The sequence below is a fragment of the Xiphophorus couchianus genome, chromosome 3, assembly GCF_001444195.1.
Source record: "Xiphophorus couchianus chromosome 3, X_couchianus-1.0, whole genome shotgun sequence".
Classification (NCBI taxonomy): domain Eukaryota; kingdom Metazoa; phylum Chordata; class Actinopteri; order Cyprinodontiformes; family Poeciliidae; genus Xiphophorus; species Xiphophorus couchianus.
In genome coordinates this window covers 7,526,735-7,542,690 of record NC_040230.1, presented here as the reverse complement: position 1 = coordinate 7,542,690, position 15,956 = coordinate 7,526,735, and the positions used below count along the sequence as shown (strand labels likewise).

General features: G+C 37.9%; 1 protein-coding gene across 2 annotated transcripts; it reads left to right on the top strand.

Moving 5' to 3' along the window:
• Positions 1-548: 548 nt before the first annotated feature.
• Positions 549-7,624, top strand: rps19 (ribosomal protein S19). Of its 2 annotated transcripts, none has more exons than XM_028013115.1 (6): positions 549-635; positions 2,168-2,238; positions 2,499-2,599; positions 2,762-2,945; positions 5,386-5,440; positions 7,566-7,624. In XM_028013115.1, the coding sequence occupies exons 2-6, from the start codon at positions 2,168-2,170 to the stop codon at positions 7,593-7,595; spliced, it is 441 nt and encodes a 146-aa protein (XP_027868916.1). In that variant the 5' UTR covers positions 549-635; the 3' UTR covers positions 7,596-7,624. The 2 variants fall into 2 exon arrangements, with proteins under 2 accessions (XP_027868916.1, XP_027868915.1); XM_028013114.1 differs by lacking the exon at positions 549-635 and adding an exon at positions 651-722.
• Positions 7,625-15,956: the final 8,332 nt, after the last annotated feature.

Genomic DNA, 15,956 nt, shown 5'->3' with positions numbered 1-15,956 from the left:
TTGCAACACATTCTCATTTTAATTTCAGTCTGGACTTTGACTGGGCCATTGTAGCACATCAGTGTACTTTGAATTAAATACCACAATTCCACTGTAGTTCTGGTTAAGTGTTTAGTGAACATCCATCCCAGCTTCAAGCCTTGCTGAAGAACGGAAAAGCGTTTTGAAAAGCATCACCACCATGTTTCACAGTAGAAATGAAGTGTTCATTTCACTATTTAGTAAGCAATTTCATGTAGGTTCAAAATGGGTAACTGAATTAAGGATGATATTTTTAAAATTACAGAAAAAGCATAATCTTTAAAAGTTAAAGGTTCGTAGCATTGAATTCTGAAGACATGTTTACTCTAGTATTTATTTACGTATTGAATTAAACGAGATTGAAGACAATAGGCATGGTAAATAAAGAAGAATAACTGTCAACTTTCCATGTGTCTTTATGTGGCTATTTCACTTTCTGGTTTTTTTTTTCTATTTATTTTATCAAGTTTAATTCAATTGTTACTTTATTTTATTTTCTGTAAACAGTTGCAACAGGAAGCACTTATGTCTCGCGAGAAAAAACAAGATTTGCCCGTTTCAACACGGGTGGGAAACCCCGTTCCTCCCTCTTCCCTCCGCTGTCCACAAGCGAGGTAAAGCGCTGTTTTTCTCTTATAACATTTATGTTCATAAATATCTTTAGAACGTATAAGTTTGCTTTTCAGATTCACCCTGCTGAGGTATAATACCTATTTAATTGAAGTATTTGGTCGTTGTCGTAAATAGTTGAATATGACTCTTAGTTTTTAAGTATTTTAAGAGTGCTGATTTTCAGTGTGCTGGTAGTAATGGCTGCCCCCATGCTGCCTCATTTGGCCTGCTACCGCACTTAACTGTCTTTTCCTCTTAATATGTTACGTGGTTACACCATATGGATATCATAGCTTTTTTTTAAGTATATTGGTTTATAAGCTTTACTGAATAGTGTTTTACGCCAAGTGTGGTAGTAAGCTAACATGCGACTCTGAAGCTAACATGCCGGCTACATCTGTTAGCTCTCCAAGTGTCCTAGATCTGACTTTGTCTATAGGTGTATTGTGTATAATAATGCATCTTTGTTTTAAGTTTGCTTTTTAATTAAATACGTAAATATATTTCCCACACTTGTGTTTAATACTGGATAAGCACAACAAGGGACATGGTCAGCAAATTAGCCGGTAGCTAGGAAGCTAATGCACAGGTCCTCGTAATATTGTGTGCTTTTTGTCCCTAGTTAAATAAAATTGAATTAAAATTAAAATCACGTCATTACTGTTGTTTTCCAGCAGTCACGTGAAGATAATAATTCATTTCACTGCAGTTGATGCCAGCACATGGAGCTTCTTGAACAGGATGCTTGCTGTGTACTCTGTTAAACCCTAATGGCTTCAGACGTTTGAACATCATCATTTAATTAAAAATTTGAACTAAAAATAAAGAAATAACTTATTGAGCCACCTTTAACTTTTAAAGCTTATGTTTTTTCTGTCATTTTAAAAATATCATCCTTAATTCAGTTACCCATTTTGAACCCACATGAAATTGCTTACTATATTCTAATCCCATTGCATGTCACATATGCACAATTATGTTGAACAAAATGCTGAAATTCAGTAAGAGCAGTGGAGTTAAGGCGGAATCAAGTGGGGACAAAGTGTTTATGCATATTGTTGAGTATTATAATAGATTTTATATCATACAGCCATAGCCTTATAGCTCCATGTTTAATTTACACCCTGAAGAACATTGCTAATGCATGTGCTGTGTGCAGTCTAGTGTTACATGTGGACAGACCTTTGTTGTTCATAGCATTGTTTCAAATGTGATCACTAATGTACTTCTGACTACTTACTATTTTCCTCTGTAATTTGTGACATTATCAAACCATTTAAAAGTTATTCTCTCAAATTGCTTTTACTTTTAATAATAGTTCTAATCCCTATAAATAAAATTTTATTGTATAAAAATGTTGATTTTTATTTTGCATGCTGTTTTTTATTTGTGTTGAATATACTCTGTTTCCTGTATATTATGGTGCTGCTATCTGATTTCCTAATTCTGGGATTAAAGAAATGCATATCTTATCCAGACTCTGATCTGACGTTGTACTGTCATGTATAATGCTGTGATGTTTAATCTCTTGCAGATGCCTGGTGTTACAGTGAAAGACGTCAACCAGCAGGAGTTTGTCCGTGCCCTTGCGGCTTTCCTGAAGAAGTCAGTATTATTTACCTGTTAATTTGATATTTTTATAGATTGTTACTAAATTGTATTTTGCATCTGTTTTTCAGAACTTTTACAGAGTCCTTGTTCTTGTCTCTCTTCCATACTATCATTTGTGGAATAACTTTCTCTGATTTCTTTGTATGTTTGAATTACTTGGGTTGTTGGAAACTGCTGATGTGAATTTTGTGTTGTTGGCTCCATTTAAAAAGTAGATTTATCAGATTTGATGCTGGTGTTTTTCTCCCCTCCAGGTCAGGAAAGCTGAAGGTGCCTGATTGGGTGGACCTTGTCAAGCTGGGTAAGCACAAAGAGCTTTCCCCCAGTGATGAGAACTGGTTCTACATCAGAGCTGGTAAGTATGAATATCTTTTGTGATTGAAATCATTTTCTGTATTGTAGGAGAGCAGTAATTTGCATGATTGCTTTTTATGTGGAACAACTTGACTTTTGTTTTAATTTGCCTCTGCGTGGGGTTAACAATACCTGATTTATTATTCTTAATCTTTCTCTGCAGCATCTACAGTTCGCCACCTGTATCTCAGGGGGGGTGCTGGTGTTGGCTCCATGACTAAGATCTATGGTGGTCGCAAGAGGAACGGTGTATGCCCTGCCCACTACAGCGTTGGATCAAAAAATGTGGCTCGCAAGGTGCTGCAGGCTCTTGAGCTCCTCAAGATGATTGAGAAGGATCCCAATGGGTAAGTGATGTTATGCATCAGCTTCTCTTACATATCTGTGAACAGGGAGTTCTATTCTGACTTGGGTGCACCTGTCTGTATTTAATGTTTGGAAGAGTTTAGCAAAAGAGTAAGTGTTTTATGACGGGTTGTTCTGATCACTTTCAATGTGGAGTATTTATTTATTTATTTTTGCTTTAGGCAATATTTCAGTTCAAAGAGATGAAAGCGTAGATTATAGATCCTAAACCTGTTCTAGGTTGCCTTAAAGTTTCGATTCCACATGTTGTACGATTCTATGCATGATGGATTCATTTTCTTTTCATTTTTTGCAGTGAAAGGCACCATTTTCATCAATTTCTTATTGTAGCTTGATCACGTTATGGTGATGACACAGCCTCCAAATGCTTTTATTTTACAACATATTTTGCTTGCTCTGCGTTGTTGACTTAGTTTTTCCATAATTAAAGGTCATAAGTCTGGTTTAAAACTTGAGCTGATGTCTAAATGTCAGAGAGCTTCGCAGAAATGTCATACTTTCCTCAACAGAAGTTTTAACTAAGTCCATGTCATTTTTCTACAGCAAGGATGTGAAACTGATGAGATTTACTAGTATACCTGCATTGCATCAGTGTTAGTGAAGCACTAGAACTCCAGAGTAAATAGTTTTACATTTTATTGAGCTGAATTAAAATGAATGTTTTTAAACATGTTACTGGTTAATGTAGAAATGCTCTGTATTGTTTTACATCAGAAATGTTTAGCAAATTTCTGGCTTGTTGAATTAAATGTTTGGTAGTTCAGCATTTTTTAAATATAACTCATAAAGGTTACACCAAATATACTGATTCATTTTCCTCTGGAGATGATTCAGTGGATTCTCCATTTGCTGAGGTGAGACCTGGTCTCATTTTGTCAACTTGTATTTTTAACATTGAGTAAACTATCAAAAGTATTTATTCCGGCAACTAAACCAGTTCTGATTATGATTATGTTGACTGTTGAAGATGCTTTTGCACTCTATGAAATTTTATTGAAAACCTCAGTACTTTATTAGCCAGATAGTTGCAAAACTAGATTTCATAATAAGGGGAATAAATTAATGATAAAGGTTTGTTTGGCTTCAAGCTTGCATATACTTATTTGAATAAATATTTAATTGTTTATTGCAAATGTAGGTTTTTATTAAATAAAATGTACTAAGCCCACAATTAAAACTGTTGGCATTTCAAACTAAAACAAAAGCCAACATTTTCCAACAGTTGTATTATTGTCGGTCTCGGAGTGTGAAGTTTGGTGGCGAGGAAATGATTTTACCAGGGTTGTTTTCAGTAGCTGGTGTCGACCTCTTGGTTCCTGTGAATGAGCTCCTGATGATTTTCATTCTCTCTAACTCAGTATGTGGGAGCCGGGTCATGTTTTGTCACATCGCTCCATAACTGCTGAAAAATAAAAAGACAGAGTAAGGTAAAAGGGGAAAATGAGTACAACAGCTTAAGATGAAATTGTGGATAAAATACTGCCAGTTTGACAATATTTGGAATATTTAAAACAAAAGACTAATCATGACATCAACTGACATGAAATGCTTACTTTGTGATATGTTTTTCGCCCAGCAATAGTTTGTATCTTCAAAACTCCTTATAAATAAGCACTTTTTTTTCAGTTGTGCTGCTTAATAGCTAAACATTCTGTCAGCTTTTACAGCTCTGATTTTATATATATATTCTGTGTATTCAAAGGGAAATGCTTTTTTATTTTCCATTTCTGACTTTGCTATATTCAGAAAGAATACTTCAGCTCAGAACAGAGTTGCATTTTAGAGCAGCAAATGGGAACACAGATTACACATGAGCAAAACACAACTTGTTAACAAAACAGCCTTTGGTTAATGACTGTCTTGCTCTTGATGTTTTTTAATGAAAGCAAAACTGCTTGAAACGAGACGGTAAAAACCAACATTTTATTAATGACTCTGGAGGCAAGTGAAAACAAAATCTAGATTGGACGTCTTGGGGAAAACCCAGAATGTGACTTCAAACATTTCTGTCCCAACAACCGTTTCTCCTTTCTGTTGTGCCTTCATTGAAGCTAATGCTGCCCTCTGGAAACACTGTTGCTATTATTCTTTGACATAAACGGCCAGCTAACTGCCTGTTAGCAGACACCAATTCTCATCTTTTTTCTTTGAAACGTTTACTTTCAAAACGATGATTAAGAACTGCTGAGTTTTTTGAACTGCAGCCCAGCAATTGAGATGTAATTACAAAACAATTGATTGTCATTTGTTTTAAAGTGCACCTGAAGCATAATTGTAAATTAGTCTTTTGAGTTTTTTTTTGTTCCCTCCCTAGTTTTGCATCTCCTATTGGAGAATTGATCAGCAGTTTACTCTTGTCACTTGGTCTATGGGGTATAAATAAATTCAGAGTTTGATCTGTTTTTTTGTCTTCCTACTTAGTGGCCGAAGACTGACCTCCCAGGGAACAAGAGACCTGGACAGAATTGCTGGCCAGGTGAGAAACAGTTTTCTGTATTAATTGTCCCACAATTTACCAAACTCAAAAAAATCCAAGAACATAATTTGGTTTTTGTTTCATACTAAAACTATAGTGATTGCATCTCTTAATTTTCCTTTTTTATAACAGTAAAATGAATGTTTGTGTTTTTTTCTCTAATGCATTTTACCAACTGCAGACTTTGGGAGGAAAATACATTTAAATCAAAATCAGAGCAGGAAACGTTTTCTGTAATAATTTCTATAAAATGACCTTCTCACTAGGGCTTCAGCTAATGATGTCGACAAATCTATCAAAAATTTCTTCAACTAGTCAAAAGTAATTTTAATCTAGCTCAGCTGTCTAGGTGAGAAATGTGTCAGCACCAGTCCTTGTTTAACTGGACCTTCTCGTGCCTGTATCACAGTGGATACATCACTCTGATGCTTCAGCATTACCATATAAATTAAAACTAGGCCACCAGATACACAGTCCCTTTTTCTTGAACCAGCTCATTTTTGTTTTGACGTTCTTCAGCACATAGAGAGACCCTATTGGTGTAAATGTACACCAATCAGTTGTACTGCTGTTTTAGTTGTTTAGATGCTCATTCATTGCAGTTGTGCCAGTGGTTGAAACATTGTTGTCCAAACAACTTCCTGTTTTGCATCACACTTTCTGGAGTCTTTAGAATCTGGAACATATTGAATTTGCTTTTTTTTTTTTTCCTGTTTGATTAAGTATGAGTAAAATATTTTCCATCTGGATTAGCTCAATTAGTGAACAGTGGAAAATCAAAACTGATTTTGCTCACTCTGCAACAAATAAAAGGTCTCAGATTATGAACTGTGCTTTAAAGAATCTGTTTATAGCATCGGATAATCTAATCCAGATTGAACAAGAGTTGAGAATTTTAAAAGGATTGATGTGAGTTGGTCTGGATGCCAACCAAGCAGTGAAAACCCCATTATCACACTACATGACCCGAGGCCAACTTCACAGTTGTGTGGTTTATCTTTTGTGCGACATGCAGACTATAAAGCTCAACAATCTTTTACACTCTTAATGCCAAATATGTTATAAAACCAGCTATAGATGTGTAAGGAAGATGGGTCCAGTAGGAATTCTCATTTGCTTAAAATTTGATTTGGTTATGATTTCTCCAGATGTGACCTAGCTTATGAGAGAACATTTTGTGTTACGGGTTTGTAAGTCAGACTCATTGTTGAAATAAAAAGCTTCAATCTTGTACTTCTAAGCATTTTAATGTTATTCCATCCTCAGTTTTTGCAGTAGCTCAATTTAGTGACAAACGGAGTGAAGCATTAAGCTTTTGAAATCATCACAAGGTTGCTGTTGTGGCTTTGATGCTGCGTCGTGTCAATGGCAGGAAGACGCCAGCCCCCCGTGTCACTTAGACATGCAAAGCTTTTCTGGCGGCACTTGTCCTAGGGCAGATTTTCTTCTGCAGCACGTTATTAGAATCGTTGCCCTTCGTTTAAAAACAAACCCTCACAGTTGGGCCTTGTCAAAAATCAAGAGAAGCAGCAACGTCTTGACAAGCCAAGGGTAAAAAGGGGTAAACATGAGGAGGGAATTTCATGCTTGGCGAGTTTGCCGTATGGCACCAGTTTTCTCCTTGTTTACCCATACTAATGAGCAGTATGCAGATGAGCAGACCTGAGCCGGCCCCGCCTTCCTGCCTGCTGCACTAAACTTTGCAAGATGTTGGCATGGCTCAACTTAACTCTCGTTATGTAGCTTCTAATGGCTTATTCATTCATCGCGACTCTTCTGCTCTGTATTATAGTATTAATGTTGATATTACCCACAACTGTAACGGAACGATTTCTTTTCCAAGATCTGTTCCTCTTAAATCCTTGTGAATTGATGGTAAGTCGCTCCCATGTGTTGCAGGCGCTGTTTGAAACACTATTGCAGAAACTGAAATGGGTGAAAATTAGAAGTAAAAGATGAACAAATGGGAGATTAAGCAGATGGGAAGTTTGATTAGATTGGAGTTGAAGGAGATTAAATGGTTAGCCATTTGTACCAACCATATGCCCCACATCCCCAAACTCACACATTTGTAGCAGCAGAAAGCTGAATTTAAAAATATAATATATTGTTTTCTTCTCCACAGGTTGCAGCTGCAAACAAGAAGTCTGTTTAATAAACCTTTTTTTCTGGACAAAGTCAAAATTGGTGTGTGTATTATTTGAGGAAAAATTAACATTTTAAATCATGTTCAGCATAAAGCTTTTTTATTTTAAGGCAGTAAGCTAAGTGCATGGCATGTCATTTTGGTGATCAAATATGAACTTTCACTCAAAAGCCTAATTGTGGGTGCTGTATTCATTAAATATTTAAGAAATGAACAGAGAGCTGCTCCTTCACTGAGCCATTGCAGGCTCCAGAAAATGGCCAGACATGATTGTTAAAGCGCCCTCTTTTTCTGTCACATCAGAGCTCTGTTGTTGCCACTGTGTTCACTTGTTGCCTTTTTTCAGCTTGTAGAGATTTGGTTGTCATCCCATGATGAGCAAATGTTTTAAGAACAATGATAGCAGATGATTAGATTTTCAGTAGCAGCACAGTTAATCTGCAAGTAAAATATATAGGGGACCACAGTGCCACCTGGAGGTTAAAATTACACTTAATTTATTTTACCAAAAGAAATAATCTATTTATTATGTTGGACTTGAAACTAATTTCATTTAAAAAAATTTCAAAAACTTTTTTTTTATATAGCAAACCCTTATTTTAAGTCGATTTATTCATAAAACTGACATGAATATTTTAGCTGTACAAAGGTTATTTTTTATCATTGTATTGTTTCCTTTTTGTTTTGGTTTGGCTGTCTGGGTTTGCTTAAGAGGCTGTCTGCACTGCTAATTAAAGCTTATGGAGACGGGGCACGAGACGCTTAATTTAACTGAGTGTTTACAATCCTGTAGAGGGTGCCAAAGCCTGCAGAATATGAATCATCTTGGACAGAGATGCCTCCATTTTCTTTTTAAATATAAAAGCTGTTGCTCTTGAACCACATTTTTATGCAGTGGTTGTATATAAGGCTCTTTAAAAATGTGGAAACCAAAATTGGATTAAAAGTATAAAAGCTGTCAAGATTGGCTGAATATAATGGAAATGAACTGCAGCAGCTTCAAGGGGTGTTGGGAAATGCACAAAGTACAGATGAATGTCAGCAAAAAGGTTGGTTTGGAAATAAAACTCTTACAGGAAATAAATTACTCTTGGTGCTCTATTTAGTTTCTGTTTATGACTTGCAGCTATTTTAAAGTCGACTAAAATTTGAATAAGAATTTTTAATGCTGAAAATTTAGCCAACTGAATACCCATCCATGTATTATAGTGTATATACACACATCTTGGTTTGGGCTTCTTTTTTGTGAATTACATTGACGCAAAGAGGCATAAAGCAGCTTTTAGTTTATTGCATTGCTCTGTGATGGGTCTCCTCTTCACAATACTCTATTGATTCTTTATGGGCTTCAGGTCTGGCAGTTTGCTTGTCCATCAAGCTTGGTGATAACCATTAGACCTGATATTGGTACTTTTGGCAGTGTGGGCAGTTGCTGGTGGAAAATGAAATCCATAAAGTAGAGGGGAAAATGGGCAGATATCATCAGATGAACTGGCTTTCCAAATGACAAACCAAGAAATTCTAACGTCTTCAACTAGCATGGATTTTGTCTTGATAAACTACTCCAGATGTAGGGACTTTGATTCTGAAGTAGCCCTTCAGTAACTAGGGGGGATCCTTTTAGTGGCCCCAGTATATGTGGCTAAACAGGGATTTGAGAGTTGGAACCATTACCGTACACTACAGTAGATGTGGGGTCTGCAACTCTTAGAGGTCTCTACACCTGAACTAAATAATTAGGTCATTAATTGAAAGCCGGAAACTTACCTGCATACTAAGGAGGTAATTTACCTACGTGATTCAGGTGTGTTGAACCAGAGTTGCATAGAAAAGTTGCAGGACAGCAGCCCTAGATTCACATTTGTACGGACTGGCTGAGTGTCAAGGCTACAGTTATCCTTGTATTATGCGCATGTTTTCTACAAAGCATTTTCTTTCCAGTCAATTTTTAGCTAATGCTGGATAAAGCTTCAACATTTTTTTAAAGCAGTGAAATAAACAGCTGAAATGCATCACTTAGTAATGAAAGCAAATCCTTGAAAACCCATTTCAATGTTTGATTTAATTAGAATAGGTTGTTAAATTAGCATTTGGCATTTATTATCACTAATCTTCCTCATCTGGACTTGAAGATGGAGTTGTAAAGCACTAGTTTGCATGTATATGTGAATGTAATGATGTTGCAACATGCTTATTTAGTTAATTTGAGTGAATTTTGGAGGATCTGCACCGTGAAGCTCGACTCTGCTCACCCTGTCTGCAAAGCGAGTATTTTCTGACTCCTGTGTTTGGAAGATATTTTATTTGTTGACAGTAAGCCTCACTGTGTTTCCCAGTCTGTCAACTTCTCTATCAATGTGTGTACAGTACACAGTGCATTGTGTGCTGTCCCGCCGGACTGAGTGTATACAGCTGTCTTTTTTTATGTTTTTTTTTCTATATCAGTCATAACAGTCTCCAATTATTCTGTACTTCTCTCTGAGAATACATTGTAGTCTTTTCATGCTGCTATCCTAGCTCCCTCATCTTTCAATCTTCCCTTCTTTCGGCCCTCCGTCCGCCCACTCCCTGCTGTTTTTGTTTGGAGAACAGCTGTTTCTAAACACCTGAACCCATCATTGCTTCCTACCTTCTCCATTCCCCCTCCTCCGGTTCTCACCCCCTGCTCCCCCATCCTGATTGTGCTTTTTCCTTCTACCCTGTAATTTAGAGGAGAGAAGAAGCAACATGTCCTTGAGTGGAAGATAGAAATGTGTGGAATCTCGACACACTTATTTCTGTTTTCTCCACACTGTCCATGAATGTGGCTGTAGATTTTATCTATATATAGGGAGAGTATATGCCTTCTTTCCAGGCAATTTCCTTTGCAGTCAGTCAACTTGTTTGTGCACCATTTGTCATTATCAGCAGGCTTCACTGCTGCTGAGCAATTACCACATTTAACAAATGCACACTCAAGTAGTTAGTCAGGGCCCTGCGCTGGTGTGGGGGTGGCTGCACCTTCTCGCTCGCCCTCTCTCAGCCAGGTCTCTGGCAGCTGGGAGCCTGATCACTCCGGGAATGGATGCAGACCTGCCTCTCACCTCCTCGGGGCTGGAAGGCGTAGATAACTAAGAAATGCTTCGCTGCAGCTCAGGCCTCTCCAAATAGAACCGCTATCAGGACAGCCTACACACACTGTCAGCCCACAGCTTCATGCCCTGTGGCATGTTTTCTCTGAAGACATGACATTCCCCAGAAAGTTTTCCCGGCATTCCCAGAGCCCTGTCACATTGAGTCAACGGAGCAGTGGGGGAATGCAGATGCAGCCCGCCCAGTAAGGATAACGACTATGCTTCCTGTTTGGGGAATGCAATGTTTTCTCATAATCTGCATTGTTTTCATATTTGAAGAATGATTTCAAGTTTCACTTTACTTTGCAATTTTAAAACCAAATCTTACTTGAGAAGAAAGTTAAATCTTCCCTGTGCGCTTGATATCGAATCTTAAGCCGTTGGTGGTGATCTAATCTCGAATCGGCATGCTGTGTGTTTCATGCCGTCTGCAGTGGGTTGTTCGTGTTTGCTGGACTCTTCACAGAAATTATGGGCTAAAAGGTCAAAGCTGTTTCACTGAAGAGGTGAGCTTCACTAAGAAAACTTCCCCTGTGATAAAAGTAGGCATGGGTTGGTGTGAGATTAAAAATTCAATAAAAAATATTATATTCATACTTTGAAAGTGAAAATCAAGTATGATTTAATGTGATCTAAATAGTTTGCTTAAGAAATTATTCCTACTGTGGCCAAAGTTATTTACAATTACTCCAGTTTGTTTATTTTGATTTTAGTTTTATGCAGAAATACACATCAATGTAAGCCATAATACCACTGAAAATGTTAAATTAAATCAATTCAAAAATTGAAACATTTAGATCCATTATATTGAAATGTATATATTTTAGGCATTTTCGATGATTATAGCTCACAACTATCAAAAACCCAACATTTGCTCTTGAACAAAACCTTTGCTCCTCCATGCTGGCAACTTTTTAAAATCTTTACCTTGATATCAGTAAGTGACCCCTGCCTGGACAGAAGTCAGGGTCACACACTCCTCTGCTGCTGCATCTAAGAGCAGCTGATAGATGGATGGTGTTTCATTTGTGTGTGAAAGAAAGACTTGACAGTCAGAGGGTGCTATGTACATCTGTCTTCTATATGTGTGTTGCTGTTCATCTGTGTGCTGTCAACTCTAATTCCTCATCCTGTTTGGCCTGACAGCAGGTGGTGTAAACATGCAACGTGCCGCTCAGTCTGCCTGGCACCACACGGCGCTGTTGCACGGCCCCCAGCAGGTGTGTTTGCACGCTGGCGTGCGTGTGTGTGTGTCAGTGACTTGAGTGTGTGGCTGCTTAGCTTTTGAGTCTGAATCCCCTCCACCTGTCACACAGGGTGGGGTACAAAGGGAGGATGACGGGGTGCAGAACAGATGCTGTCTGCTCAGCCAGTCAAACTGTCTCAATTGCACGGTGTGCAATATGTGCACGTGTTTATGTGGAAAGCCTGTATTATTTCTTCAGTGTGTGCACCCTCAGAAGCTTAAAAGTCAGTCATACTTTGATGCCTTGGGTGCGCGGCTTCTTCAGTGCAGAACAAAAGAGCGACAGAGAGAGACAGCGTGACACCGAACGGCTGTGGAGATACTGGACACTAGCTGAATGTTATGGAAGAAACTCTGTGTTTTTCCAACCTTGCATTTCTCTACAACTTCCAATATCTATGTCTGTGGGAGAGATGGCATGTCTTCAAAGAAATGCCAAGTGTCAGAAACTGTCCAAATCTTTTAAGAACTCGGCCAACAGAGCAGCTTCTACCAGATTCCTGGATGCTCAGCCTAAAAACCCACACATCTCAGATCGAGGTCACTTAACTGGGGAAAAAAAAGGTTTAAGAATTGTGTGAATGTGAAGATGTTAGAGATACTCCTTGGGATGAAACTGTCTGCTCATCTTGCATTTTTAGACCTTCTGCTGAGATTGATTCTGTGTGGGGTTTAGCATGAACATAAAACTTTTGGGTCATAAATTGCTCAATTTTTTGCAGAGATAAATTTAGGGCAAAGAAAGCTTCCAATCTCTAACAAAATTTAAGCAGAGAGTGGCATGCTGGGGTCACCAAGTTGCCATACCAACCATTGGACGTTATCTATGTGCAGAAAAAATTGTTTAGAAGAGATGACAGAAAAAAAAAAAAAAAAAGACCTGTCTGTCCCACCATTACCAACATAAACATATGAATTTATAACAGATGTGCAGTGTTATGTGCCTGAGCATGTGTGTGTAGACCTTGGGAATCTATTTCCAGGTTTTTGTCATGCTGTTGAAATCATAACATGTCTCTTTCACTCTGCAGAGATCCTGGTTCTCCGGTCTCGTTCAGTAAATTTTGTTGTGGTTGCATTTTTTCGCCTTGGTTTGTCTCTTCACTAAATTGTGATGAACAAGTTTGAACAAATCATTCCTTCCACTTACCTTTCGTAGTAATATACTCAGATACATCTCTCGGTGAACATTTCAGAACTAAAAAATGTTATTCATTTTTAGAATTTTATCTGAGACTTATTTATGTTTTGGGTCTTTTGTTAGCTGTAAGCTAAAATGATCAAAATAAACAGAAATGAATCCTTGTAGTATATTACTCATGCAATGAATCTACACGAGATTATATTTTTTAACCAATTTCGTAAAATCAACTTTTCAATGGCTTTTTTTGTGTCTAATAAGATGTAGCAGCATAAAATAAACATGGATTATTCTTCTGTGCTCTACTATTTTGTAAATATGTATTAATGTACATATTTAGAAGCCTTGCTTTTGGGTGACATGCTTGCATATAACAACCATGGGAAAACTGAGAAGGAAAAAGCTTTTTACCCACTGATCTGCCATCAAAGCTTTGTGTCTAATTCTCACCAACCATCTCTAGAGAAACGTCTGACTCTGCTTTGCAGTTACAGCATTAAACAATTTGCAACTAATAACTGAACCAATTACGTTATGCTCATTCAGAAACATTGTTTCTCATTGCACTTGCAAACAGTGCTGTTGCTCTGCCCATGGCCATAAGGCACTGCAAGTTAATATATTTAAATGAACATTTTTGAAGCATGTCAATAGATATAAGCAATACCCACCCACCCCCACCTCCTAGTGGGCCATTTTGTTGTGTTTCAATTTTATATTTGAATACAGCCTAAAAGACATCTAGAGAAACGGCGCTCAGAGCAGTTTTACAAGCAATTTTGTCATGGCTGGTAGGGTGAGAAGCAGGATTATATATATATATATTTTTTTTTTTACTGTTGTAGTCAGAAAAACCATAGCAAAGCATAATTTTACATGTAGCTGTTGACTACTGAAGCAACACTGTTGCTTTAAACAAAAGCAAAACATGAAAATCTGTAACTATAAAAGCAACCAAGACGTGATAAATGAAGTGTTCTGCTCCAAAAATGACTTACTTTGAACAGCTGTGTAAGTCTGTTAACCTAAAATAACACAAAACATTTGTCTGTAAGGCACCCAAATGGTTATGCCTGCGTATAACAATCGTGGGAAAACTGAGAAACAGAAACCTTGTTAACCACTTGTTGGCCATCAAAACTTCCTGAGTCTAATTGTCAATAACCATCTCTAGAGAAACGTCTGACTCTGTTTTGCATTTACAACATAAGCAATTTGCATCAAATAACTGAGCCATTTATGCTATAATATGATTATTTTTCAATAATAGGTGACCGTCTTGTTTTTTTTTTATTTTTATTATTTTGCTTCTGGTTCTTTCTGGGACTAAATTGGGTCACATTGACATGTCAGGAGCAACTAAAAATAAGATCTGTGTTTGATTGCTGAGAACAGTAGAAATTGTATTTTTCCCACTGTGGAAATAAAAGCACACTGCAGAGACCAGTCTTCTAAGAGTGCATTTCATATTGCAGCCAGGTCCAGCTGGGTTTGATGCAACATTCAGCTAACACTGTGCACTCGCCTTAGGGCCTGACCAAAGTGGGTGGCGTGTAATGCACATACAGCGTTTCGCCTGTCTGGCTTCTGTTTTCTCTGTTAAATTATTTCTCCCGAATACAGTTCTCTCATCGTCTCGCTCAATATCGCCCTCCCTTTTTCCCCATCTGGCCGTTCCAGCTGAGGTTAACACACGTCACTCCGCTGTGGCACCGGGACGTAGGAATCTCATGAATAGCAATGCAACGCACCCGCAGGCCTCTGACATTTGAAAAGTGGGTGTTGAATTTAGATTAATTTCAATATTCAGATTGTAATCTGAAGAGGATCTGTCTTTTTTTGCTGCCAGTTCTGATTAAGCGCTGGATTTTCTGACAAACTTTCGTATTTTCTGAGCTGACAGGAACCACTCTCATTCTTTGACAACAACTCATTGTTAAAAATATCCTGCAGTTTTGCAGATAACATTCAACTCAACTTTGCACATTTATCAGACAAGAGATGTACATTTCTGTTTGACAGTACACAATGTACTACTGTACCTATACGTACTACACAACAAACCAACCTTTTCAGAGATTGCATGTCTACTCCTTCAGCTGCCCAGGTTCAAGGTCTGGCCGTCTCTCAGGCCAGTCAAAGTTTGTTCACATGAATCTTGTCTCGTCCATTAGACTGTGTTTGTGTGCGCATAAAGAGCACCTTTGTATCTGTATCAGACAGTGAGAGAGGCTCTTGATCTACTTTTTCAGTAGTTTGGGCATGCTTTCTTGATCGTCTGCATTCCCTCTCAATCTTCTCCTTTTGGTGCTTAAATTTCCAAAATTTCTCCCATGTTTATTGCATTTCTCGAGTTCTGGGCTGGTTGTCAGTTGGGAGTCTGTGTATGTGTTTGAGGAGCATTACTGTGCTTTCTCCCCTTCCCAATTTCCATTTCAATCCTTCATTCGCAGCTGGAACCAAGATGCTCAGCATGCAGATGAGCAGGGGGTTTCTCTACAGTCAGAGATGCGATTGGAAAGATAAAAAGCTAGAAAGGGGGGTGCCAAAGGCGCAAGAATGATCCTGCGATAAAAAGAGAAATGTTACTGACAGATGGGAAATTCATTTAATTCAATCATTTAACCTTACATAAGCGCAGAGGAAGCTGGCATGTTTTTTGTGTTACAAGTTTCCTCTCAAAATCCTAAATGCTCATATAAAGGTTGTGATGCGGTAATGTATTCATTTAAATTTTGAGGTTATGGCTCTATCGTATGGAAAATTAGCCACTAGATGTAATCACTCGATGTTTGATAAGATAATGCAGTCTAGTGCAAAAAGAAAAGGGTCGGGTCAAGGCCCCCACATGCTCAGGTGCACTTCACAAT

Coding starts and splice junctions, on each gene's coding strand:
- rps19 (XM_028013114.1), top strand. CDS start 666: ATGTTCATAAATATCTTTAGAACGTATAAGTTTGCTTTTCAGATTCAC. Junction 2,600..2,761: donor CTGGTTCTACATCAGAGCTG/GTAAGTATGAAT, acceptor CTTTCTCTGCAG/CATCTACAGTTCGCCACCTG. Junction 2,946..5,385: donor ATTGAGAAGGATCCCAATGG/GTAAGTGATGTT, acceptor CTTCCTACTTAG/TGGCCGAAGACTGACCTCCC.